The sequence below is a fragment of the Crotalus tigris genome, unplaced genomic scaffold (assembly GCF_016545835.1).
Source record: "Crotalus tigris isolate CLP2741 ecotype Arizona unplaced genomic scaffold, ASM1654583v1 scf7180000017771.5222438, whole genome shotgun sequence".
Classification (NCBI taxonomy): domain Eukaryota; kingdom Metazoa; phylum Chordata; class Lepidosauria; order Squamata; family Viperidae; genus Crotalus; species Crotalus tigris.
The window spans coordinates 711,003-738,173 of record NW_024096622.1 but is presented as its reverse complement, the minus strand read 5'-3'; the positions used below and the strand labels follow the sequence as shown (position 1 = coordinate 738,173).

General features: G+C 36.7%; 1 protein-coding gene across 24 annotated transcripts in view; it reads left to right on the top strand.

Annotated features, from left to right (window-relative positions):
* Positions 1–27,171, top strand: part of RYR3 (ryanodine receptor 3) — a 301,080-nt gene that overhangs the window by 167,684 nt on the left and 106,225 nt on the right. For 16 of the 24 annotated variants that reach the window (XR_005556461.1, XM_039341587.1, XM_039341582.1 and 13 more), the window contains 14 exons: positions 255–384; positions 1,562–1,665; positions 2,805–2,940; positions 3,630–3,810; positions 5,635–5,743; positions 7,093–7,213; positions 9,365–9,534; positions 12,094–12,314; positions 13,859–13,949; positions 16,461–16,601; positions 17,153–17,334; positions 18,917–18,995; positions 23,559–23,648; positions 25,758–25,904. Coding sequence is in view for 23 of the 24 variants with exons in the window: in XM_039341587.1 (XP_039197521.1) it covers positions 255–384; positions 1,562–1,665; positions 2,805–2,940; positions 3,630–3,810; positions 5,635–5,743; positions 7,093–7,213; positions 9,365–9,534; positions 12,094–12,314; positions 13,859–13,949; positions 16,461–16,601; positions 17,153–17,334; positions 18,917–18,995; positions 23,559–23,648; positions 25,758–25,904 (1,902 nt within the window). In the remaining variant the exon portion in view is untranslated. The remainder of the gene's footprint in view (positions 1–254; positions 385–1,561; positions 1,666–2,804; positions 2,941–3,629; positions 3,811–5,634; positions 5,744–7,092; positions 7,214–9,364; positions 9,535–12,093; positions 12,315–13,858; positions 13,950–16,460; positions 16,602–17,152; positions 17,335–18,916; positions 18,996–23,558; positions 23,649–25,757; positions 25,905–27,171) is intronic. The other 8 variants (XM_039341606.1, XM_039341605.1, XM_039341604.1 and 5 more) reach the window with 2 other exon arrangements.

The following is a 27,171-nucleotide window of genomic DNA, read 5'->3' as shown; positions in this document are numbered from 1 at the left end:
GCCCTTGCAGACTTTTTTGACCATTTGATGAACAATTCTATTGAGTGCCCCAGTTTGCCACTCAAAAGAGGAAGCAATTGTGGCTCTTGACAGAATCATTCCCGAGAATGTTCACTTTGTTGGAATGATCACTTTGTGGTCCCCTTATTTAATAATAATAGTATTATTGGTGCAAAACAGCAGAGAAGAACATTTTATATGTATATTTGAATAGAAAAATGTACAGATTATTTAACAGTGTTTCTGTTCCACAGATTGCTTTTCCTAAAATGGTAGCAAGTTGTTGTCGGTTTCTTTGCTATTTTTGCCGGATCAGTCGTCAAAACCAAAAAGCCATGTTTGAGCATTTAAGCTACTTACTTGAAAATAGCAGTGTTGGACTTGGTATGCTATTTAATTTTAATAGTCATTTGATTTATTTTGACATATCACCAGTTTAGTTTGTAACCTGCTACTTTAAATCCTAATTTAACTTATTTTGCATATTGATACACTTTTTTATTTATGTAATTGGTTTTTAAGTTGTGCTGAAGATTAAAAAACTGAATTATAAACCTCAAGAGCTTTTTACAAATCACATTGTGAAAGACATGGAGCATAACATTTGTAAGATGGTTGTTAAGTGACTTTTCAAAATTAAAACCTGACATATAAAAGATAAGGTATCTCAGGTGTATTGAGATCTGGTCAATGTTGGGGATACTATATTGGTACTCTAATTTTACTAAAATATTACTCCATCCAGCTCAGTAATTTCCTAATACATATATGTACATATCTGAAAAAAAGACTCATAGAATTCTTTGAAGTTTATATTTATTTATTTCATATTTTCAAACCACCCATCTTCCTCATTTTATGTTTGAACTGACCTGTTTGGACATTATTATAGTGATGATTTGTGAACTATAATAGCCCTGGCCTCTATAAATTATCAAATTTTTTGAAGTTCCGTGTTTAGTTTGTCCTGGAAAAAATTCATGTGTGTTTCAGAAAGTGAAGATTATTTCATAACATTGCATAACCAAGTGTTTGCTGTTTACTGTTAGTTTCCAGCAAACATCTTTATGCGACATGTACTGTTTAGTGACACAATCTATTTATACAATGCACATCAATTATTGTATGGGTTGGGAAAATACCAGGTGGTGCTTCTGCTTGATCAGAGAATTATCATGTTATTTTGATGAGCACACAACATTCACAGTGTTTTGCCACTGATATTTTATACTGAAGTATGCAAAGTACGTTTTAAATTTGCTTTAATATTTTATTATAATTTTATTACAATAAAATAAATAGGAATAAATCAGAAAAGTGAAAGTTGATTAATTATCTCCACTAATTAAGCAACAAAATGATAAACTGAAAGCAAACCAACAACAGTAACAACAACAATAATTAGCAATCAACAGATTCTCTCCATAAAACATGAAGAAAAAGCCATGAATGTTTGAACTTCAGCTAACTGCAAAGTAACTGCTGCCCTCTGCTGCATAAGGCATGTAGCTACATTCCTGATATTTTAATTCTATACAATAATCATGTATTTTTCCTCCAGCTTCTCCTTCTATGAGAGGGTCCACTCCATTAGATGTAGCAGCTGCTTCAGTAATGGACAATAATGAGCTTGCACTTGCATTGGAGGAGCCTGACCTAGAAAAAGTAATTATTCAATATCTTGTACAACTTTTAATTTTATCATAAATTACTACAGTCTTGATGTTCTATGAACTTTGTTGTCTTTCTTACAGAATAGGTAACTCATCAGTGTTGAGACATGAGGAAGTGAGTTTTGTTGGCTGTTTATTCATAGCAGCTTTTCCTCTTACATAATGGGGCTTAGTTTTTACTAGGTATATTATTTATTGCTATTGTCACACAAATACGATCTCATTGCAGATATGTTTAGTTTCCTAATTTATCTTGTATTATGAAGAATCAGCATGCACTCTGAAACAGTGGTGGGATTCAAATACCTAACAACTGGTTCTATTATGTGATGCAGGCCTGGGCCTCCGATGCCTAGAATGGACTTCCGGAAGTGGCATCATGCACTTCCAGTGGGCCGTTCTAGGTCTGGGAAGTTTCCTCCAGGCCTCCGATGCCTAGAACAGACTTCCAGAAGTGGTATCCATGCACTTCCGGTGGGCTGTTCTAGGCCTGGGAGGCCTCCGAGGCCTAGACTGGACTTCCAGAAGCCAGCCGGTTCTCCGAATTCAGGTAAATTTAGCTACCGGTTCTCCTGAACCAATGCGAACCGGCTGAATCCCACCACTGCCCTGAGAGGAACTGGTAGGCCGGCTCACAGGATTTGTTGAGCCCAGGCAACAAAGGAAGCTAAGTTTGTCCTGGAGATGCTCTCAAGCATTTGATCAGGGATTCCTGTGTTTGTGACTGTCCTTGACTGATCTCTTGGTTCATCTATAGAACTGTCGGTGCCGGTCACTTTTTGGGGAAGAAAAAAAACTTTATTTGAATTCAGTCCTTTCCTCTCTGCTCATATTTTTTTCGGTTCTTGTTATGAACTCCTTTTTCGTCTTCATGGCTGCAACTTTTTATGTCGGTTAGCAAATTTGTACAAATCAGTTTTTTCTAAGAGCAATCTCCTTTTTTATAAGTGAAAATGATTAGCTTCAGTGAAATTGGTTCCTTATGTTCTTTACATTTTTGCAAGCTTAAAATACATGTGTGTTCCTGCATCTCCCCGCACACACATGTATCACATATGTTGTTTCATCTTCACTCTGATTTTGATTGCTTAGAACAAAGACTAAGATGATATTCGTGTTTGTATTGAACAGGTTGTAACCTACTTGGCAGGATGTGGTCTTCAGAGCTGCCAAATGCTTTTAGCAGCTGGATACCCTGATATTGGTTGGAATCCCATAGAGGGTGAACGGTATCTCTCATTCTTAAGATTTGCTGTCTTTGTTAATGGTAATTTATTTATTTATTTGATTTATATTACAGCTTTCTGTTTAAATATAATTTAAACACCCAAGGCACTTAAAAATAAGTATTGAATTGACATCAGTTAGGATTACTCTGCTGAGACTTGATTTTCTTACTTGCTACACAGCAGAATAATAGCTGAAACTGTTTAATAGTGTATACCAAGCATGTCAAACTGCCGGCCTGTGGGCCAGTTGCATCACGTCAAAATCACACCCACCATATTTCCGGCAATGGGAGCAAAGTCCCAATATGTGATATCGCGAGTTTGACATGCCAGGTGTATACCATCAGGCTGCATAGAAATATTTGCAAATGTATACTAAAATTTTTGCTACTCTAGAGAATAATCTACTTTATATGGCATATACCTCATTGCGTCATGCATATAAATATATACATGGCACAGAAAAATAATGTTTGGCCAATTCGGTGAGAGAGGATTTAAATGCAGATAGTAATTACCTAAAGGTTAGATGAGTGTAAAATTATTACAGTGGCCTCTCGACTGTAATAGCGCAATCTGTTTGCAAACACACAGGGGCCTAGCGGTCGGGCAATCTAGGCCTCTGACTCCTGTGGGGAGATTCCTAGATCAGGGCTCACCCAGATCTTTTGTATTTGGATTTATATTTTGTTCAGATAACTGTGTTCTGTGTTTTGTGGGTTTCCAGGTGAAAGTGTTGAAGAAAATGCCTGTGTCCTTGTAAAGCTTCTTATTCGACGGCCGGAATGTTTTGGCCCTGCTCTCAGAGGAGAAGGAGGGAACGGTCTGTTAGCTGCTATGCAGGAAGCAATTAAAATTTCTGAGAACCCAGCTCTAGATCTGACTTCTCAGGGTTCTAAGAGAAAATTGTAAGTGAATGTTATCAGAAGGCTAACGAAGTAGGATAAAAATAATCTTAAATAGAAATGCCAAAAGTGCCTTATCAATGCCAGCTAGCTGCTCCATAGGATTTCAAACAGGAAAGTTTCCCAGCCATGGCAAGAGTTTGATTTGGCAGCTTTCATGCTCAACATTTCATGTTCAACATTCTTTCCACTAATTATTTTTTGTAATTCAGAATCTAAAAACCTAGCATAGCAGTAATTCTGGCAATACTGAAATGAAGTCAGAATACATTTCTTCCGTGTTTTCATCCACTCCTTTACCATATATAGCAGAATATATTGTTGAGATAAATTTTGACCCAATACAACTGCAGTAATAATTGTGCAAGATTACTTTAGTTATAGTTTGTTAATCTTTATTTATAGCATATCTCAAATTATCCATAAAATTTCAGGTTTCTTCAAAAGCCAGGAAGTAATGAAAACCATTATATAGTACTGTATAAAATAGTACTTATACATTTTCAGTTATGGTTGATCACATAGTCCACCAGATTAGACTGAATTTGGCATTTTTAATTCATCTATTGAGTCCTTCTCAAGGACCTGAGATAAGCAGACATTGTTTGATGATTTTGGAGATATTGTTGCAGGATGTAAACTGTTCCGAGTTAGGCTGCCTTTTGCAATTGACTGATGGTAATTTTGTCAATGCCAATAGTTTTCATGGGGTGCTCCAGGTGCTATCTTTGCTATTACTCGGTACCTGGTGCTATCTTTGCTCTCTTTTTGCCACAGTCATCTTTGCAATGGGTAAGCATCTTTCTCTTATCATTACAGTGCTTTAATTACTTGCCTGCTTTGTGAGAATTGGAAAATAGTACAGAAGTAATTCCTGCACTGATATCAATGCCAAACTACAGTTCAACAACATTCCAGACATTTTATGTAGAATTTTTTATTTCCTATATGAAACAAGTAATGCAATGAAATATCTATAAGACTTAATGGGACTGAAAGCACTCTGTTTCTGTTGCACTACAGTCTCTCTCTCATTTTGGTTAATCAGAGAAGGAGAAAGCTGACATTTTCCTTTTTTCTATTATTGAAAAAGATTTTCTTTGTAATTTAACTAAACTTGATTAAACTAGTTTGACACAAAACTAAAAGCAGGCAGCTTTTTTTAAAAAAGAAAAGTTGCTTAGAGAAAGGATATATTAGTATGAAAATCAATTAGAATACATTCTCTTCTTTTATACTTGCTACTTCCCCACACAAATTATCTTCCCCAGGTACTGTTATAATAACTGAAACATGTATTATGATTATGTAAATTAGATGGAAGAAGCAGCCGGGAGAGCAAAGGTGATTTGGAGTAAACATATAATGGAAAGAGAAAAATTAAAACAGCATGGACTGTATACCAATTCTTTCCAGAGTATTTTCCTTCTTTCTTTCCCTCTTCTTTTTAAAGGCTATTCAGAATTCAGTACACATATGTATGTAAGGTTTAATTACATTTAGAAGAATGTATTTATACCAGACTAAGAATTTGTCAGTATGTGAACTACTATAGGGAAGCATAGCAGGAATTCCAGTTGGAATGTGTTTTATTTATTTTATGAAAGCTTAAAGAAGAAAAGGAATACATTTAAAAGTAACATTTTGTATTTGTTACAATTTGCTGTAGAGTTAACATTACAAAAAAGTATGAAAAGTATATAATATAAGGTAGCAAATTGACTTGCTTACACTAAAGAAGACAAATTGCTTAAAAACATAATAGTAGTTTGAATTTTCTAAATAACCTCAATATTTATTTATGGCTACATGGTTTCTTTTCACTAGTTTAGAAGAAGATGAGGAAGAGGAAGAGATAGTCCACATGGGCAATGCAATAATGTCTTTCTATTCAGCTCTTATAGATTTGCTTGGCCGTTGTGCACCAGAACTCCATGTAAGTAGCTTTGTTATTTTTGTAGGAACAGGAATTTTAACACATGAATTTTCTAAATTATCAATACATAAATTATTTCAGTTCATGCCTATCTTCAGTGGTTGATCATTCATACTCCATAAATATTATAAATTTATAATTTCAGTAAAAGGAGAAGAAATTAATTCTATCAAATTAATATGCAATAATGGAAATAATTAGGGATCAGAAGGAATAAGGTATAAGGAAAATAACTCCAATGCATTCCCAGAAAATGCACTAGTCTCTCCGGACTGGTAAAGGAACGGATATACTGTAATACAGTACATGGAAAAAGTTCCAGTTTCTTAATCAGAACAGAAACATTTAAATCTTGTTGATGTGACCACTAAGCTATCTTCATTTACTGAATAAAAAAACAAGGTGGTTAGGTTTAGAGATGAATGGAAACTATTCTAGCAAAGATCCCTTACATTAGGGGACTTGATGCTCAAGGACCTTTTATATATTTATTTATTTGTTAGAAAGCTTTCCAACAGGAGTTAATATTACTCCATACTCTTTCCTTCTTCATTTATTTATTTATTTATTTATGAGACTTATATACCGCTTTAAGTGCAAGCACTCTCTAAGCGGTGTACACCAGTAAGCAATGTATATATATATTTACATTGCCCTCAACAATCTGGGTCCTCATTTTACCTACCTCGGAAGGATGGAAGGCTGAGTCAACCTTGAGCCGGTGGCATCTTCATTTAGTATATTAACTCAGTAAAAAATAGGGAACATGTGGCCTTGTTCATATGTTGATGAACTAAATTCTTACTAACCCCAAATAGCAAGGCTGATAGTGAGAAATACTCTGAATTATAATAAAGTACTCCTGAAGGGTCACCACTATTCTTTTTCCTCTCTCCTTTAATCCAGTCAACCACCGCCGCCCATGATCAAAACATTCCAGTTGTTTCTATTTTTCTTTGTTGTATATATCAGTATATAGCACTAATTTAAGCCATAGAAATATTATTTGAATATCAGTATTGAAATAAGTCCCTATATTTGGAAATATAGGAGGAAATGTGAGAAAGAAGACACATTCTACTTTATGTATACAAAAGAAAAATGAACTTAAATTTAAGTGGATCTTCCTAAAAGGATGTTAAGATAGAAAAATCTGCCTCCATTGCCATATTCTCAGTAAATCTAAAACATTTTAATATGAGGAAAATCACTGAAGGGGGAAAATTGCTTTTATGTAAATAAAATAAATACTTTTATCTCTTAGTATTCTTGAATATTTGTAAAAATTAAGAAAATATTTCTGTGAAGATAAGAAAAATAAAAAAAAATGATATAACATTCTTTTACAGCTTATCCAAACTGGGAAAGGTGAAGCCATTAGAATACGGTCGATTTTGCGTTCCCTTGTGCCAACAGAAGATTTAGTTGGAATTATAAGTATTCCATTAAAACTACCAACAATAAACAAAGGTAATTGAAAATGATTCTAACTTGAGTTGGGATGGAAAATCCAAGTGGCAGATTGCTTTGTTTCATCTTGTTCAAATATTCTCCTTTAAAAGCTTACAAGATAAGATAAGATAACCTTTATTGTCATTTTTTACTGTGGGCACACTGGCACATATTAAAAATGAAATTCTGTTGCCTGCTCTCAAAGGTGTACACATACCATATTTTCTGGCGTATACAGTAGGACAACTCGGCGTATAAGACGACCCCTGATTTCGGCCCAAGTTGTATGCCTAGAAAGTCGTCTTATATGCCGGAAACTACCGTAATTTCCGGCCTATAAGACAACCCCTGACTTCGGCACCGATTTGCATGCTTTAGAAAGTTGTCTTATACACCAGAAAATATGGTACATGACACACATATAAACATGCTATATACAACATATGTATATACTTACACACCCTTAAATATAAATACATATAAATATTAATCACTGTTCCTGTATGAATAGATTGTAAAGTATTTTAAGTTTCTCTTGCAATTGTATTAATTTTATCATATTATAATTATATGCCAATAATTATTTGAAATGAATATAAAACATTACAAAATGAATTTAAATTATATTTAACCAGCTTGTTATGTAAATTATATGATAATAAAGCAAACATTTATTTTACATAAACTCCTTAATTATGTAATTGTCCTATACCCCAAACCATGGTCTATGTAGAACTATATTTGGAACATTCTAGACTTTGCCTCTTAATCTCTTCATTTTCAGCTATCAGTTATGTAGAAATCTTTTTGAGAGGAGGGAGATTATTATTATTTTTTTAAAAAAACCAGCTCACTATAGATGGTGGTAGATGACAGAGTACATTTTATAGGTCTGTGGGTATCAGTCATAGGAGTGTTGCACTTTAACAATAATTCCAATGTCTTCTGAATATTGAGCTTCTAGAAGGGACTATGCCAAGTCTTCAAGACAGTGTGACATCTTGACACTTGGAACAGCAGGTTTGGAGAGGCATTGTGGTGTCCTGAGGAAGCAACTGACAGAATAATTGATATAGATCCCTATAAAATGCATTTCTCTTTGATTTTCTGGTAAAAATGATTCCCAGGGCCATTGTGTCCACGTAAAGATGTACAACAAATAAACTCCATTGAACTTGTAGAGGCTATAGTGCAATGAAGCAAAATCCTATTTTGGTGAATGTATTGGTGGCTCCCCCAACCAATATCTATAGGTAAACCACAGTTTTGTGTGTTGGAATCTGGCATTATGATATTTATTTATTTGTTTGTTTGTTTTTTTGTTTATATTTCACCTTTCTTAACTGCCCATCTCCCTCAGTATAATATTCCATAGGAACTAACAGGTCACTATCTGAAAATTCCTTGACTTGTCTTCCTGTTTTTCAAACAAGATCATAAACAACAACAAAGAGATTGCTGTTTTTTATATCATAAAATAATAATAGCTTTTCAAGGTGAAAGAGCTATTATTTATGTACTTGAAAATAACACTTCATACAGACAAAAAAAAATCAGAAGAATAGAGGAAATTGCAAGGCCTGCCAAATGTATATAAAAATAGGGCCTGTAAAGAAGGGAAAACAAGCAAAACAGCACACAACAAATAAATATGAAAAATGATGATAAAAGTGTAGAATACTAGATTTGAATTCTGAATTTGATAACACAATGGTGAAACATTTGTTACATTTATATCCCAAAGCAAATTCAAACTATTGTTTGGTCATCTGTTCAGTTTCCTCATTCTTGGTATAGGATTGTGTTTGTCTACTGGTGTACAAAAACTGCTTTTTATTAACCATTTATTAACACTTTAAAACTTCAGAAACCTTAGCTTATTTCTCTATATATCAAAGTTTGAGTTATTTTCATATAACTTAAATTTCAAAGATTTTACAATATGACCATGAAGTGGATCTGTGCATTTGAATTTAGACTGCTGTATTTTGGCCTTTCTGGTTTCTCTAAACTCAAAGTAAGTGAATGTTGAAATAATGACAGCCTTGAATAAGTGACTATCAGACCAGCCTTGCATTTTCATTTGTCTGCGGACAGAAACTGTATAAAGCTAAACTGAATAATGTGGAGCAATATTTGTACTGAAGTAAAGGGCTCTTTTTTTGTCAGATGGAACCGTCACTGAGCCAAATATGTCTGCAACTTTCTGTCCTGACCACAAAGCACCCATGGTGCTTTTTCTAGATCGTGTCTATGGTATAAAGGACCAAACCTTCCTCCTTCACCTTTTGGAAGTTGGATTTTTACCAGATTTAAGGGCATGTGCTTCATTGGATACAGCTGAGTATTGTTTGCTATTATTCTCTAACTGTATTCAGGAGATTTGCTTCATGATAATACTGGAATTTAGCTAAGTACTATAATTTTATTTTCTGCAATTAGAGTGTTGTAATATTTATTTTAAACTACTCAAGGCTTACCAAAAACATTAATGAAACAAAGCATTAGTAAACAATGATACAGAAGATAGTTAACATTGAAACTCCACTCATTAAAGATCTTACTCAGGCTAAGGTAAATATGTAAGTGATCATAGGACAACTGATAGGCTGGATATCTATCCATCTGCCTCTCTTTTGTCATACCATTAGTTGTAATAAATGATTAGTGGTTTAAGAATGAAATAAAATAAAAATCTCATAACAACCATAAAATCTGTAACTACAAAAACTGTGCCCTAGCTAAAAAAATGTACTGAAATTATCAGGCTTCAAAACTCATTGTACTTGATGTACACTTAAACCTACCCTGAGGCCTTTCTAATGTTCTTTCCCTGCATAATCATGCTGGAAAAGTCCATTGCTGAGATAGTGTAGTGTTTATGCATATTGATCTTTCCTGAAATGGTTGGTATCAGGGTTTATTTACTGATTTGATTTAATTCAATCAGACTACAGCTGGAAGGGACCTTGGAAGTATTCTAGTCCACCCCCTGCTCAAGCAGGAGACCCTACCATTTCAGACAAGTGACTGTCCAGTTTCTTCTTTAAAAAACTCCAGTGATGAAGTATACACAACTTTTGATGGCAAGTTGGTTAATTGTCCTCACTGTTTGGAAGTTTCTTCTTAATTCCAGGTTGCTTCTTTCCTTGATTAGTTTCCATCCATTGCTTCTTGTCCTGCCCTCTAGTGCGTTGGAAAATAAGTTGACCCCCTCCTCTTTGTGGCAGCTTCTCAAATATTGGAATACTGCTATCGTGTATCCCCCTAACCCTTCTTTTCTCTAGACTATCCAAACCCAAATTCTGCAACTGTTCATATATTTTAGTCTCCGGGCCTTTAATCATCTTAGTTGCTCTTCTCTGCACTTTTTCCAAAGTTTCAATTTTAATTTTAATTTCTCACATAGTGCCTCACATGAAAACAACTAAAAACTTGGTTCGTGCACTTGGCTTGGGCCTCCTGAGAGGGGTCTAGGGTATCTGAGGAGTTATCTTGCCCCAGTAGGACTAGCCCATCCCACTCGCTCCAGCAGAAGAGGCCTCCCGCGGACCCCATCAGTTAAGGAATTATGGCTGGCAGGATCAAGGAGAAGAGCCTTTTCTGCTGTGGCCCCCATCTTAGGGAACATTCAGCCACCAGAGGTGAGAACTGTTCCCACCCTTTTGGCCTTCTGAAAGGGCATTAAAATCTAGTATTGCCAGTTGGCTTGGGACCCTGAAGGGGATTCTCTCTGCTGGAGGTGATTAACAGGGTAAAAGGACGATCTCACCTCTATGCTGTCTGATCGCTTGTCTTTAGTGTTTTATATAACTCTTCTTAATTTCAATTGTTTTTATATTTATCTTTTACTCCTTGTAAGCTGCCCAGTCATCTGATCAATGAGATGGGCAGCATATAAATTTAATCATTCAATCAATCAACAAAAGTAAACAACAGTATATCAACCCTCAACCCATATAATATGCACATTTAAATGGATGCTGTAGGTAATACCCAAAGCAAAAATTATAAAAAAAAACAACCCAACTTCTTATGGGCCCAAACTAACCTCCCAGGCCCTAATTCAGGAACATAATGGGTGTTTATAACCTGCAGGACGTAACCTATTATGTTACAATTTTATTATGGTATTACATTTATACTGTTATACTTTCATCATGTCTATGTGCTGCTCAGAATCAGACATGATTGGAATGACGTATCGCACACATGATGACAGATAGATAGATAGATAGATAGATAGATAGATAGATAGATAGATAGATAGAGTTGATTCACTAGATACAATAAAGATTAAATGCAGGATGGAAATAAAAGAATGAAGGAAGAAATTGAGTGGTTTTTTTGTTTTGAGCTACAGTAGACTGCTCTCTGGGTAGAATATCTGCATGTTGTAATATATAAAAAAGTAAAAACCACAAGAGAAAATACAGATTGTAAAAAAAAAGTAAGTAATGAAAAAAAGAAAATAGAAAAAGAATGTTAAAAAAGAAATAAGAAAGATGTTAAAGAAGCAGTTTCCAATATTCTTGAAAGTGTTATGGATACCTAAAACATTTCAGGCTGTACGAACATCTTTTTCACGAGAAAATGAAAGACTGATAAAAAATACACATTTTAGCTTTGATGATGTAGGGCTGTCTCCTACATCAAGCCAACAACCCTTTAGCTCTGTAGTTTATTCTGGAAGTTCATTGACATCTGTATTTTTTCCAAACTATAAAAATAAGAAAGGCAAGAACTTTTGTCAACATGCATTCATGTACTATATCTGGCCTGAAGGTCTTAAGTTATTGTGTGGCCCTCTGAGAAGAATTATGTTTGAAGTATTCAATAATGAAACAGAACATATATTAATCAGGCAGTAACTGTATTAATGTGTATCTTTTATGCAGATTTCTCTAAGTACCACCGAGACAGCTCTTGCTCTAAATAGATATATTTGCACAGCTGTGTTCCCATTACTCACACGGTGTGCTTCTCTCTTTTTGGGATCTGAGCATTACATGTCTCTGATTGATTCTGCTCTTCATACAATATATCGTCTGTCCAAAGGGCGCTCTCTTACCAAAGCACAAAGAGACACAATTGAAGAATGCTTGCTTGCTATCTGCCAGTAAGTATTTACATACAATCTTCTTCTATTTCTTGCGGAAATAATGTCTCTAATATAATTTACAGTAGTGGCCAAAATTGTGGAAAGCTTTTGGGAAAAGTGTACAGTAGAAATGCCACCTTTGGGTAAGTTTCCACCCATTTTTCTTCTAATTTCTTTATAACTGTAGCCTTGTTCACTTAATGATACTATTTTATAACGCTTTCTGAGCAACCAGTCAACTCTTTGCACCATTACTTTAATTTTATTATGTTTTACAAGCTCACTAAATGAAAGAAAAAAAACCTGACCAACTTGATAGGGATCACATAACACACTGACAAATATCTTCCTCTCAGCTTCAATACATGACATTAATAATGGAATCCTACTGTGATCTGATTGGCTCATTGCCAAAACAAGATGACACCTGATTGGCTCTCTAAACACTCATGCTCATTGGCTACAATCAGATGAAAGAAAGCTACCTGATATCAACCTAAGCAAGTTGTGCTTCCTTTTTCTGGTTATTTGGCTATAACTTTTCATAGAATACAGTACAAATAATTGAACAAACTATGTTGCATTACATTCTTGATTCAATTATCTTTCCATTGATATATAATTTTATGGTACTACTCCCCCCAAAAAGGTGGTGTTATTAGCCATCACACCTCAAAAATACACTTTTCCCAAAAGGTTTCCACAGTTTTGGCCACTACTGTATGTGACATTCATTGGGCGAGGGAAGAATTAACCTACAAAGAAATTTAGAACAAAATTTGTGTCAGCAAAGAGAGTACAAGAGGAGGCTATGCATCTATAAGGGGAAAAGGCAGGTTTAATTCACTTTGTCTATCTGCACTATAGAGTATGAACCAAGTTAGCTTTAAATAACACATGTTCATCCTTAAATAAAGTAGCATATTCCATTAACTTAAAGAAATCTTTTAAGTGCAGAAGGTACACTTTGGGAGTGAAAAAAACAATAGTTTTTCTCCAATTTGCACATCTATTCTTTCTATGTGTTTGATTTAAAAGCAATATCAGCTAACTGAGCATCAATTAATTGAGCTTTTTTTAATAAAACAATGATTTTGAAAAATAGATGGGATTTCCAATCTAGATTCCTGATATTTCACACTTTGCTATAATATCATTATCCAATAATATTGCAGCCTATAAATGTTAAATTATCCTAGTCATCCTAGAATATAAAATATTGGTATTATTTTTCATAATTAGGAGCCATATTTTTCTTTCAAGAAAATTCTCAGCTTTAGGGCCACAGGAGGTGTGGGTAAGGATGTGGTGAAATCACTGATATAAAATCAGTCATCACTTTTTGCTTGCTTAATAATAAAGATCTAAAAAGAGACATTTTCATTATATATGGTCTAACAAAGTTCTCTATGAGTTCTGCCTTTTTGATGAAGTGATTTTTTTAAACAGCCTTTTTTTTACCAAGCACTTGTATTAGATGTCTTGCATTTCAGCTGACCCTGTAAATGCCTTGCATATTCATTAAAAAGATTGAAATTACTATGAACTTTTTTTAATTATAGCCACTTACGGCCTTCGATGCTACAACAACTTCTACGACGATTAGTTTTTGATGTACCCTTACTTAATGAGTACTGTAAAATGCCATTAAAGGTCAGTATTTTTATTTCTGCTGTGGCATCAAATATTTGTGTGTTGTGAGTGCCTTTTTCCTGTTCTTCCCCATTCCCCATCTCCTGAAGTAAAGTTGGCTCTGCCAATTCACTACAGTTCAATTCATTCGCTGTCAAGGAATGGCTATTAATCTCTTTTCTCCATAAATTAAATCTTATATTCAGAAAGTGGAGGACAACAGAGTCATCACACATTCAATACTACTAGAAAAGTTCTTTTTATTTAGACAAAGAAATCAAACATGCAGAAGCTCTATTTCAGAACATAACAATCCATTTTTTTTCTTTCTCTCTTTCCCTTACACAAACATTCCAAGGTTTTAATTCTAAGCATTTTCGTCCCACCTTCTTGAATCAGTGGGCTTTTGGTCATTCTTTTCTCAGCCTTGAGCACCAGAAATCTAGTTGGCAATAGCAATAGCACTTAGACTTATATACTGGTTTACAGCCTTCTCTAAGTGGTTTACAGTCAGCATATTGTCCTCAATAATCTGGGCCATTGGCCTCAGAAGGATGGAAGGCTGAGTCAACCTTGAGCTGCTGAGACTTGAACTGCCGAATTGCTGGCAGCTAGCAGTCAGCAGAAGTAGCCTGTAATACTGCATTTTAACCACTGCGCCACCACGGTTCTTATATAATCATTTGGTCCAGGCTAAGAATCATTACTTACTGCCTCATCAGCCCTTTTATTAGTTAGGAAAGTAACTATACGCTGTAAACAATGCAGCTCTCAGTAAAACCAAAGTAAGGATTAGAAATCATCTGTAACAAGATTTTCTCCTTCATTAACTCTGTAAGGGATCACACTCTGAAGAAGCAAGTCTGTAACTAGGAGGTGTCTTGGGCTCACAGCTATTGCTTGTCCAGCAGGTGAAGACTGTGGCCAAAACTTTTGCCCGGCTTTGGCTGGTGCTTTGCTTGCATCCATTTTTGAAGCAGGATGCCATGACAATAGTGACAGAAATCTTGATCACCTCAAACTACTGAACTGTACTTTATAGGGGTTAAATTTGAAAGCTACTTGGAAGCTGCAGTTGGTGCAAAAGCGTTGGGTCATTGTCTAACAGCTGAGAGTTAGCTCAGGCATGTGACACTAGTTTTGTTAGTCCTGCATTGCAGAGTTTCAGATAGCGTTCAAAGTGCTGGTTTTAAATCTCTACAACTTGGCTTCCAGTTACTTTCAAACTATCTCCTTCAGTTCGAATCTCCCCTTCTGTGTATTTAATCCAGGGTAAAATGCCTTAATCACGCCCCAAAATTATTTGAGTTGGAACCCAGAAAAGATCAGTGGTTTTCCTACTGTTATGAAATAACCTGGCCCTGGAGGTCTGGACTATTTCACATAACTTTCAATCAGAAGACTGTTAACAGTTCAGCAGTGCTTTGTAGGCTAATTGCTTGCTTGATTTTTTTTGTAATTGGAATTATGGGAATGGGTGTGCATATATGGTTATGAAAGGTTTATTTTAATGTAAATCACTTTGAATTTTTTTATGTAGCTGGTTTTGTTGAATATTATATCTGTGAAACATATAAGCCAATCTGGATCATATGGCTGTATATGACCAATGTTGACTGATTTCCATAGAGCAGGGGGGTCAAACTCTCAACATCACGTGATGTGTCGTGACTTTTTTTCCATTGCCAACAATTGGGTGGGCATGGCTTCACCATGATGTATCCAGCCCACGGGCCGGCAGTTTAACACCCCTGCCATAGAGGGAACCAAACATTAAAGAGTTATTCTGTCAGATATAGGAACAATTCAACTGACTTCCACACCATTACTATGTATTTTATTCGGGTTTTTCCCTTTCAAAATTCATATATTTTGCTATCTTCAACGAGGCTTTGCCTTATTGGACAGTTCTTCCATTCACTGAATGTCTTGACATATAGCATGTTCAGAGCCCTCAATGAAAAAGATTGGGAGGTTCTTCTGAACTGTAGAGCATAGACCATGAAATAGATTGCTGTAGTAGGGATGATGTTGATTAAAAATTGGTGTCTTGTCTCAGATGAGCATATGTATTATCTGCAAGAGCATTTTACTGAGACAAATTTTGAATGTACAAACTTCAATTGAAAAAGCTTAATTTATTTCTTCGCAACTAAACTTCCATTGCTTTCCTTCTCTATGTGGATCAAATGTTACCTGCATATAAAGAAAAAGGAGATATCTGATTTGACAACAAAATCTCTTTTCCTGACTGATAGCAACAGTTGGGTTATATTATTTTCCAGAAAGTGTTGATATCTATAGTGTAATATAAATCCAAGTATTACCCTCCTTTATGTTTTAGAAAATACATTGAAAGGCAATATTCCCAATGTTTTTCAATGTATATTCAGTAATAGGTACATTATTTGTATAAATGAATACTAGATTTGTTACATAAAGAATAAAAGATCATAATCTGCATCATATCATATGAATACATATTGATATTCAGTTTAATATGTTTTATATGTATTTTTCTGACATATACAGCTTCTAACAAATCACTATGAACAATGCTGGAAATATTATTGCTTGTCTTCAGGATGGGGCAATTATGGAACAGCAGCAGAAGAAGAATTACATTTGACTGAAAAACTATTCTGGGGAATATTTGATTCCCTCTCTCATAAGGTAAACATAAAACTTCAAATTAAAAGGCATTGCTTGAATACACATACACCAATATAAGCTGAAAACAAATATACCTAGCAAAAAATTGTCCTGTTTATATCACATACACAATCTATGAGAACATAGTGATTTAATAAGAAGTTAGATAATAGCACTTTTCCTTTATTATGTCAAATACACGCAGGGCATTGTTAGATCAGATGCTTCTCCTACACAAGCATACAATTTTCTACTGTCTTTATTTTGGCCTTTCATTAGAGGTTGAAAACAATATTGTGTAACTACACATGTAGTCAGCGTAGTACCTTAGATTGATAGGAAAAGCTAACACACCCATGTTTCACTCACCTGCAGAAGATTGTAACAGAAGAGGTTTTGTCTGATTCAACCTATTGTAACAGACAGAGAGACATGCACAGGCATTCTTATTTTTCTTTCTTTTCTAAAAAGTGCTTCTCCATTTACTGTCAGCATCTACCAATGCTGCTTCTTCAGGACTTTTTTGCCTTAACTAACACTTTGCATGTTTTTTTATTGGACTTTCCAACCAGTTCCTATCTCTCCTGCAGAAGTATGATCCAGAGCTCTTCCGAATGGCCTTGCCTTGTTTAAGTGCAATAGCTGGTGCTTTGCCACCAGATTATTTAGACACTCGAATTACCTCATTTTTAGAAAAGCAGATGTCAGTGGATGCTGAAGGAAATTTTGATCCCAAACCTATCAGCACGCTGAAGTGAGTCATAACATCTTTACTTTTAAAAGGAATTCTTATTTTGTTATTTAGTACTGCTAAGAAATACACTGATTTATTAAAAGAATGTAACATCCACTGAGTTGTGTTCATTCTGTTTTTCCTCTGATGTATGTGTACTAACTGATCAACTGATGGGTGATGATTATGGTAGAAATATAAATCTAGAGTAAGACAAGACTATTATTTGGAGTCCAACTCCTATCAGTCCCTACTAGAATGCCCAAAGGCAAGGGTTTGTAGACGGTAATTCAAAAAATTTGGAGGACTCTAGATCACCACCATTTGGTCAACCTTTAATCTGGAATAGAATAGTAATTGCAAAATGCAGATTAAAAACATTTATCTTCCAGCTTCTTAATGTAAGTCACACTAAATAACTAGGAATTAATATTAATACTTAGTCACATATTTATTAATCAAATTTATACTACTACAAAGTTTTTAATGCTGCAAGATGCCTGGAGTCACTTTATTTGTTAGATTTATTATTATTTGTTAAATTTATTTGGCCCCTGTCTCACCATGGGGCTACTCTAGACAGCCTATAATAATAAAAAGGAAGAAAATGAAAAGAGTGTAAACAGAAATAAAATAAAATAAACAATGAAAAAGAACACAATAAAAATACATCGATTTGATAAACAAAAATACGGCTGGGTGGATAGCAGAGTGCAAGGGAGGATGGAGGGGAAGTGTGCCATCAATCCACTAGTCACTCCAGTGTGAAACTGCCCCATTTGGTCCCCAGGCCAAACAGCAGAGCCAGGTCTTTAGGCTCTTGCGGAAGGAAAGGAGGGTGGGGGGAAGATATTACCTTAAACCAGGGGTGTCAAACTCGCAATGTCACGTGACATGTTGCAACGTATCGCAACTTTTTTCCATTGCTGGCAATGGGGTCGGTGTGGTTTCAGCATGATGCATCCGGCCCGTGGACCGGCAGTTTGACACCCCTGCCTTAGACTGCAAGGGTGGGGAACTATGGCCCTTTTATGACTTGGGGACTTCAACTCCCAGAATTTTTGAGCCACCCATGCTGGCTTAAGAATTCTGGGAGTTAAAGTCCACAAGTCATAAAGGGGCCATTGTTCCCCACCTCTGCTTTAGAGGGTAAGATGTTCCAAAAGGTGGGTATTGCACTTTGTCCACTTTGTTAGACAGCCATATAAATCTATTAGATAGATAGATAGATAGATAGATAGATAGATAGATAGATAGATAGATAGATAGATAGATAGATAGATAGATAGATAGATAGGTAGTTAGGTAGGTAGGTAGGTAGGTAGGTAGGTAGGTAGGTAGGTAGGTAGATAGATAGATAGATAGATAGATAGATAGATAGATAGATAGATAGATAGATAGATAGATAGATAGATAGATAGATAATAAATTGTAAACAGAATTGTAATGACAAAACATAGTTTCAAATATTTAGTGAAGGCAACATGATTTAAGCTTTCCTTCTCATATATTCATTTGTATAGTTTGTTATGTTTGTTTTGGAAAAGAATGGTATGAACTGAAATAAGTTAAATATAATTTATTCTTCTTTTTTGATTATTAGTTTTATACTCCCTGAAAAGTTGGAGTTTATTGTCAACAAATATGCTGAACATACTCATGAAAAATGGGCTTGTGACAAGGTATGAATTATTATAGTTCTAACAATTGCCAGAAAAGAACAGCCACCACTCAAAATGAATTTTAGAAATGTATTCAATTTGTATCCATGGCTCTGAGACTATAGCACAGCATATGTTTCTAGCAATGTCTTTCCACAGTCTTTTTTTTCCTTCCTCATACCTGTGGGTTTCCTGACAACTTTGAACCTTATTATAAATTGTCATTATCTTAGAATAGGGGTCTTCAAACTTGGCCCTTCTATGACGTGTGGACTTCAACTCCCAGAATTCCTCAGCCAGCGTGCCAAGTTTGAAGACCCCTGCATTAGAACATATGCATTTCAATTATAGCAGTTGGAAGCAATTTTGACTTACATGCAATTTTTAAATAATTAGATGACTTAAGAGCAGGGATGGGAAATAGAAGTCAAATTTGCACCACATTTGGAAGAAGGAAGGACTAAGGACTATAGCAGTGATGGCAAACCTTTTAGAGACCGAGTGCCCAAACTGCAATCCAAAACTCACTTATTTATCGCCGGATGCTGGGTGGGCATGGCCCATTGGGTGGGTGTGGCAGGGTGGGTGTGGCTTCAGTGGGCATGGCAAACGGGCATGGCTGGGGTGGGCGTAGCCACCTCGATGTTCCTCATGGGGAGGGATGCTTGATGGGCAGGGTTGGGGGAGATCCAGGGAGTTTCTGGAGATGGGGCAGTGGGCAGGAGGCTCATCCTGTGAGATAAGGTGAGGTGGGGGCAGGGCAGGGGTACTATTGCCTCGGGGCAAGGGAAAGTGAGGCAGGGGGGCCAATGGTGTTTTCAGCAGCCACAGCCTGCTGGCCCCTTGACCAGTGCACTCTGGGGCTCTGTAGCCCGCTGCAAATACCAGGCCAGCCCTCCAACAGCAGGCAGAATAGGGGAGGGGGGAGCTGAATGATGCAGAATAGGGGAGGGGGGAGCTGCATGAATAGGATACGCCTACTCCATCCCATCTGTTTTTGCTTGCGGTTGGAGAGCAGGTCGCTGCTGGTCCTCTCCTTGGCCCCCTCGGAGATCTTGCCCTTGACCTGCATGTTGAGCCTGTTCCCCTGGCACACCCAATGCCTCAGGCCGCCACCAGCAGCAGCTCATGCAGGTCCATTAGGTTGCCCCCACCTCTTGCCCAGCCCCGCACGTTGCCCAGGTGCCACTGCCCATGAGGCAGTGTACCCGGCCCATATATTGGGGAGGGAAATTGGTGTGCAGAAAGAGGCTGACCCTCAGACGACCGTGATGACACTGGCTTCGGCCTTGGTCGGGTGGTGCGCCAGCTGCACTTGGGATGCCCGGAGCGAAGAATGACTGTGGCGGCAACCTGCCTTCCCCCTTCACAGCTGCGGAAATTTGATCGGTCCAATGCACCCGAAGGGGAGAGGGGTGGGAGCTTCCAGACAAAGGCTGAGAAAGGAGAGGATCCCAGAGTGGGCAACATGGGGGCACATGGTGGCATGATCCACTGATTCCCTGCCCAGCAGGTGGGATCATGGACCAGCTGGGGCAGGGAAGCTGTCGTTGCAGCACTGGTGGTCACATGTCACTGCCAAGGAGGATGGAGGGCTGGCCAGGGGGGAATCTGCCCATGGGGGAATCTGAGCCTGGAGGGGGGGAGAGGCCGAGGGAGCCCAAAGGGAGGCTGGCAGGTGCTCAGGGTTAGCCACTCTCCTACTCATGCTCCCACAGAAGGGCTGGCTGGCTTCGGCATCACCTGGGCAAGTCTGGCCGCAGATCTGCCCAGCAGCATTGGTGGGCCTGGCCTTCCTTCCTTCCTTCCTTCCTTCCTTCCTTCCTTCCTTCCTTCCTTCCTTCCTTCCTTCCTTCCTTCCTTCCTTCTCCCTCCCCTCCTTCCTTCCTCTCTCTCTCTCCCTTTCTCCAAAATCGAAACTCACATGTCCTCCTTCTCCCGCTAGCCTTCTACAAAGCGTGTAAATGGACGCCACGTCCTACTTGTCTTCTCTAAACTCATGCCTACCATCGCTTTCAAAATCCATCTGCTCACTCACTCGCTCTCTAGCTGCACTCCCACTAAAACCTGTTTTTATACTGGTTCCCCTCTCCCCACCCAGCTCTTGCAGCTGTTCCTGCGAGAGCACTGCTGAATTCGGTTTCCCTGCCCTCTCCAGTTCCCACTAGTCAGGCACACGTGGAGAGGAGGAGGGAAGCATCCCTCTGGCATGTGGGCTGACAGAAAGGGCTCTGCGTGCCCAGTCTGGCACACATGCCGTAGGTTCGCCACCATGGGACTATAGGGAGGATGAGCCATTGTACATGTATGAGTAGGGTTGGGCATTTTGGCTTTCAAAAATATGCTGGTCTATTCAAAAACTTGCATTATTCATCTATTTAACACCTCAACATGACAGAGAACTGGATTTTAATTTTCAGCATTCCAATGGCCACAGAAAGGACCTTCAGGGACAATAGATTGGTTTTGACTTCTTTTTGACTTAAAAACTTGTTTGTTGTTTGGTGCATTGTTCTTTAAAATGAAAGACAAAAATAGATTAACACAGTGGTCTTGAAACTTGACAAATTTAAGACTTATGGACTTCAACTCACAGAATTCCACAAGTCCACAAGTCTTAAAGTTGCCAAGTTTGAAGACCCCTGGATTAACAGATTGAATATTTTAAACATGACCAGATAGATACAGAACCTTCTAAATTCTGAAACTTTTTTGTTTTTTAACCCGTGTTATTGGTTAACAGAGCATTGACATAACTCAAGATCCCTTTTGTCATTAATCCAACCACATTAATATGCATTTGCCCAAGGAGGAGGGGAAACAATTGTATTGTGGTTGCTATAGAATCAGTTTGGTCTAGTGCAGACATGTCAAACTTGCGACGTCACATGACATCACGCAACGTGTCAGGACAGTTTTGCCATTGCCAGCAATTGGGGTGGACACGGCTTCTGCATGACGCAGCCAGCCCGTGGGCCACCAATTTGACACCCCTGGTCTAGTGTTTAAGGCATCAGGCTAGAAACCAGGAAACATGAGTTCTATCCCACTTTAGGCATGACAGCCAGTCAGGTGACCTTGTGCCAGTCATTCTCTCTCTCAGCCTAACCCACCTCACAAGGTTGTTGTTGTGGAGGAAGTAGGAGGAAGAAGAAATATTAGGTATGTTTGGCACCCTGCTCCAACACTGGAAGTTTTAAAGAAGAAACTGGACAGCCATTTGTCTGAAATGGTATAGAGTTTCCTGCCTGAGCAGGGAGTTGGACTAGATGATCTCCAAGGTCCCTTCCAACTATTATTATTATTATTATTATTATTATTATTATTATTATTATTATTATTATTATTATTATTATTATTATTATTTATTATAAATTTTTACAATTTTACAATAAAAACCCCTCCCAGTCCCTCCCAACCCACCCCCATTCTTCCCAGAGCTGAATATTAGTATATAGTATTATTATTATTATTATTACCATCATCACCATTATTATTATTGGTAGTAGTAGTAGTAGTAGTAGTAGTAGTAGTAGTAGTAGTAAAGGTGGGAAATTAAATAAATAAATGAACAAATAAATAAATGTCCTGACTATATAAAGTTTTTGACCCACACTGACTGCTCTAATTGTCTACAGTTTGTAAAAATCTCTGTGTGCGTTCTAATGAATATGGGCTGAGGAAGAAGTCAACTTTCCATTACTATTCTCACCACATCAATATAGATATTCTTCAAATAAAAATCTAGTTTGTGGTTTTATTTTTCTCAATTTCGTATTGTTGCCTTAATTGCCCTTTCAGTAAAGTTATACAGTGCTTTGAAATATTCTTTTCGTCAAAGAGTGATCTCTGAATTTTCATGTACATAAAGGATTTATATTTTTCAAGTACAGCAGAGTTGAATTGTCCTTAAATGGCTGATTAATTCTTGTCCTTTCTGCCTGGCCCACCTGTGTTGCTATGTCATAAGTGCAATCATGTGCTGTTTCTCTTCTCTTGCCTCCAGTACAGAAATGACAAATTCCATGTTGCATACCTGTTTTTCAGCCTATCTCCTTAATTGTCACTCTTGCAAGTCCCTTTTCCATCCTATTTGCTTGCTTTGATTAGTCATTTTTCATTATTGTAAGCCATGTAGAAAACACAGAACAAACTCCAGAAAGTACAATTAAGCCAGTAAAAATAATGTTTGCTTATAACTGGACAGGTTCTTCTAATTCAGAAATTAGAAGGAATTAGAAGGAATTCATAGGAATCTCCCCACCTATTAATGTATAAATCAAAGGATAATGTTGGGATGGAATTTTCTAGCAATCCACCTGTGTGATGATTTTGCTTTCCAGTTTTATGTATAATGAGATTATCTACCTGCCCATCTGATCTGTATAATACCGATGAGAGCTTCTTTTTCTATGAAGCCATTATCGTCAGAAGTTTATGGGGTTTTTTTCCAGTCATGCACAGGCCAGCAAACACTTGTCTTTTCCTACTTATTAAAAAGGCATTGTATGTTAATGACCATTATGACTATTCCAGACAATTAATTCCTGGAATTAATTATGCAGTGTGAATATTTATTTCCAGAGTAATTGTGGATGGAAATATGCTCCTTTACTTGATGAAAATACAAAGATACATCCTTTAATAAGACCTTTCAAAACCTTGACTGAAAAGGTAATGAAGATAAATTTAAATGTGTTTCCCAGGCAAATGTTAGATACAGTTTGCATTAATGTCCATCAATGTTCCATTTATTTTTCAATGGAAATAAAAATCTGAAAATGTAAAATGACTAATTGACTAAACTATAACTATAAACTAAACTATATTTTTGTATTCTTTTTAAATTTAGTAAGTCTTGTTTTCTAAACAGTCATATATATATATATATATATATATATATATATATATATATATATATATATATATATATATATATATATCAGTAAAAAAGGAAAGCGATCACCAGGAAGTAAAACACCAAGGTTTTAATAAATAAAATCAAGCTTTCGATGGCTAACATCTGCCATCATCGTCAGGATACAAGCCAGTCAGTGAGGAAACCTGCTTATAAGCATAGCCTCACTGACTGGCTTGTATCCTGACGATGATGGCAGATGTTAGCCATCGAAAGCTTGATTTTATTTATTAAAACCTTGGTGTTTTACTTCCTGGTGATCGCTTTCCTTTTTCCTGAAATGTATGTACCCAGGAATCGCTATTCTTCAATTTTTAATGTAATTTTTAATATATATATATATATATATATATATATATATATATATATATATATATGTAGGTCTTTGGTTGTTCGGGTTTTCTCCCGCGTAAAATTGGAAGTGTCTTGGCGACATTTCGACAAAGTCCCATTCGTCATCTTCTGGCTGGTGTTTTCGGCTTCGTGCTTCGAGGAGCAATGTGTGGTCTTAGCTGTTTCTTCCTTTTAACTGGCAGTGGGGGTATGAACTGATTGGGTGGGAGCTTGGCTGTGTTTTTCCAATATAAAGTTAGGAAGTTTCGGTTTTGGAGCACCGGGCAGAAAGCGAGACAGAGAAGAAGCAGCAGAAAGCGAGAGAGAACAAGCAGCAGAAAGCAAGAGAGAGAACAAACAAAAGCGAGCACAGCCAACCCCCCAGCCAATCAGAGCACAGCCAACCCCCCCAGCCAATCACAGCACAGCCAAGCCCCTAACCAATCAGAACACACCTCCACCCAATCAGAACACAGCCAAGCTCCCACCCAATCAGTTCTTACCCCCACTGGCAGTTAAAAGAAAGAAACAGCTAAGACCACACATTGCTCCTCGAAGCACGAAGCTGAAAACACCAGCCTGAAGATGACGAATGGGACTTCGTCGAAACGTCACCAAGACACTTCCAATTTTACGCGGGAGAAAACCCGAACAACCAAAGACCTACATACAAACACCCGCGAAAACCTCAGAAAACAAATATATATATATATAGATATGCAGTTCTTGGTGTATTCGGGTCTTTTCCCGTGTAAGATTGAGAGTATCTTGGTGACGTTTTGACGAGGTCCCACTCGTCATCTTCAGGCTGGGACCTTGTCAAAACTCGCCAAGATACTCTCAATCTTACACAGGAAGAGACCCCAATACACCAAGACCTGCATACCTATACCCGTGAAAATCTACGAAAACAAATATATATAGTAGACATGACTATTGCCAATGATATTAATTTGGTTCATACTTTAACGTGAAGTGACATAATTCATATTCCTGGAATTAGAATACAATTATCTTCCAGTTTTCATTTTTCTTGATATTGCAGTCTATTTTTCAAATCCGTAATACATACAAAAATGCTTACATTATAGTACATAACATTTTTAAAAGTATCTTGTGAACATCCATATGCCAAAGGGAAATGCATAAAAAACATGTTTGTATTTCTGTGCTTATAAAAATATGCATAAAAGCTTTTGTGCAGAATTTTAAAGAAAAAGAATTTGAACTTGAGAGAATGTTATACATATTCATTTCCCAAGATTGTCAGTAGCCAGTATGGGAACTGATATCTCCAAATCAACTTTGAGATCATGTGGAATTGATCAAATGTTCCACTGGGTCTTTAGTAAACTCTGGCTCATGGAACACAAAATGTGTGTATGTGTGTCTGAGAGAGAAAGAGAGAAACAGACAGACAGACAGAGACTAAAAGACAGACAGAATCCGATGACTGCAAACTTGCATGTTTATTCCTGGGGAAAAATATTTTAGATTTGTTTTCTACATGAAATATAACATTCTTTTTAAAGGAAAAGGAAATCTATCGATGGCCTGCCAGAGAATCTCTAAAAACCATGTTAGCAATGGGATGGAGTCTTGAAAGAAACAAGGAAGGAGAAAATATGACTCAGCAACGTGAAAATGAAAAGCTCCGTAGCATATCACAATCTAGTCAGGTAAGGTAAAAGTGAAATGTAAACTTTTATGTTTCTTCAGAACTAATGCTACTTTTATTTTTTACTTTTTATTTTTTACTTTTTTGGGGGGGAAGGAGTTTTATTATCCAGTCTTTTAAACTGCCAAAATGTGTTAAATTCATAGTGCTTCATACTTAGAAAAAAAATATATAATTTCAATTGATCTAAAGTATATAATTCAGTGAAAGTTTATCACATTTTGCAGCATTTTAGAACAACAAGAATCCATTTGCGATAGTTTTATGAATTCATATGAATCAGTATTTGCTTGTTCAACTCAATAACAATGATTAAAAGAATATCAATGACTTAGAATTATATTATTTTCCCTCTGTATGCTGTATGCTGATGTTTTCTAATGTCATGTTATATTTTTTCCGAGAAGTGTATAAATAGAAGTTGTTTTACCTTCAGCTTTTTCCTTCATGGATTTGTCTTTGTATAGTCAGGGTAATATACCACAAGCAACTCTAGGAAGGAATCTCTGGTAAATAGAGATGGAGACTCTGTGTCCTACTAGATGTCTACCAGATGTTCCTAAATAATCACTGTCACCATCATTTTCTACTGAAAGAGAAATGCATTGGCTCAGCCAGGTTTATGCCTTTGATATATTTAGTGACTAGTTGGAACTCTGCAAAGTTGCAGAAGAAAATAACATCTACTACTGCAACTATATGCTAAACTTCTGTAAGACTCTTGTGATAAGTTCTCTGGGCATGTTAGGAGAGCACCAAAAACATTAAGGTGAAATCCCTGCAATTAACATTTCAACAGTTCTTTATCTCATTAGACCCGTGGTGGCGCAGCAGTTAGAATGCAGTATTGCAGGCTAATTCTGTCGACTGCCAGGAGTTCAGTCTTGACTGGCTCAAGGTTAACTCAGCCTTCCATCCTTCTGAGGTTGGTAAAATGAGGACAATATGCTGGGGGGGGGGAACAATATGCTGATTCTGTAAACCTTTTAGAGAGAACTGTAAAGCACTGTGAAGCAGTATATAAGTCTAAGGGCTATTGCTATTGCTAGTGTTCATTTCTAAAATAACTTCTTAAATCTAATCAACACTCCTTTACCTGTAGTTATGAAGTTAGACATTGAATTAGCATAAATCAAATAATAAAGCCTACCACTAGTAAATCTTGCTTTATTATATAAATATTTAGCATGGGAATATTATATAAATATTTATATAAATATTATATAAATATTTAGCCAAATATAGAAACAAACTTTTTCTCTTAGTGC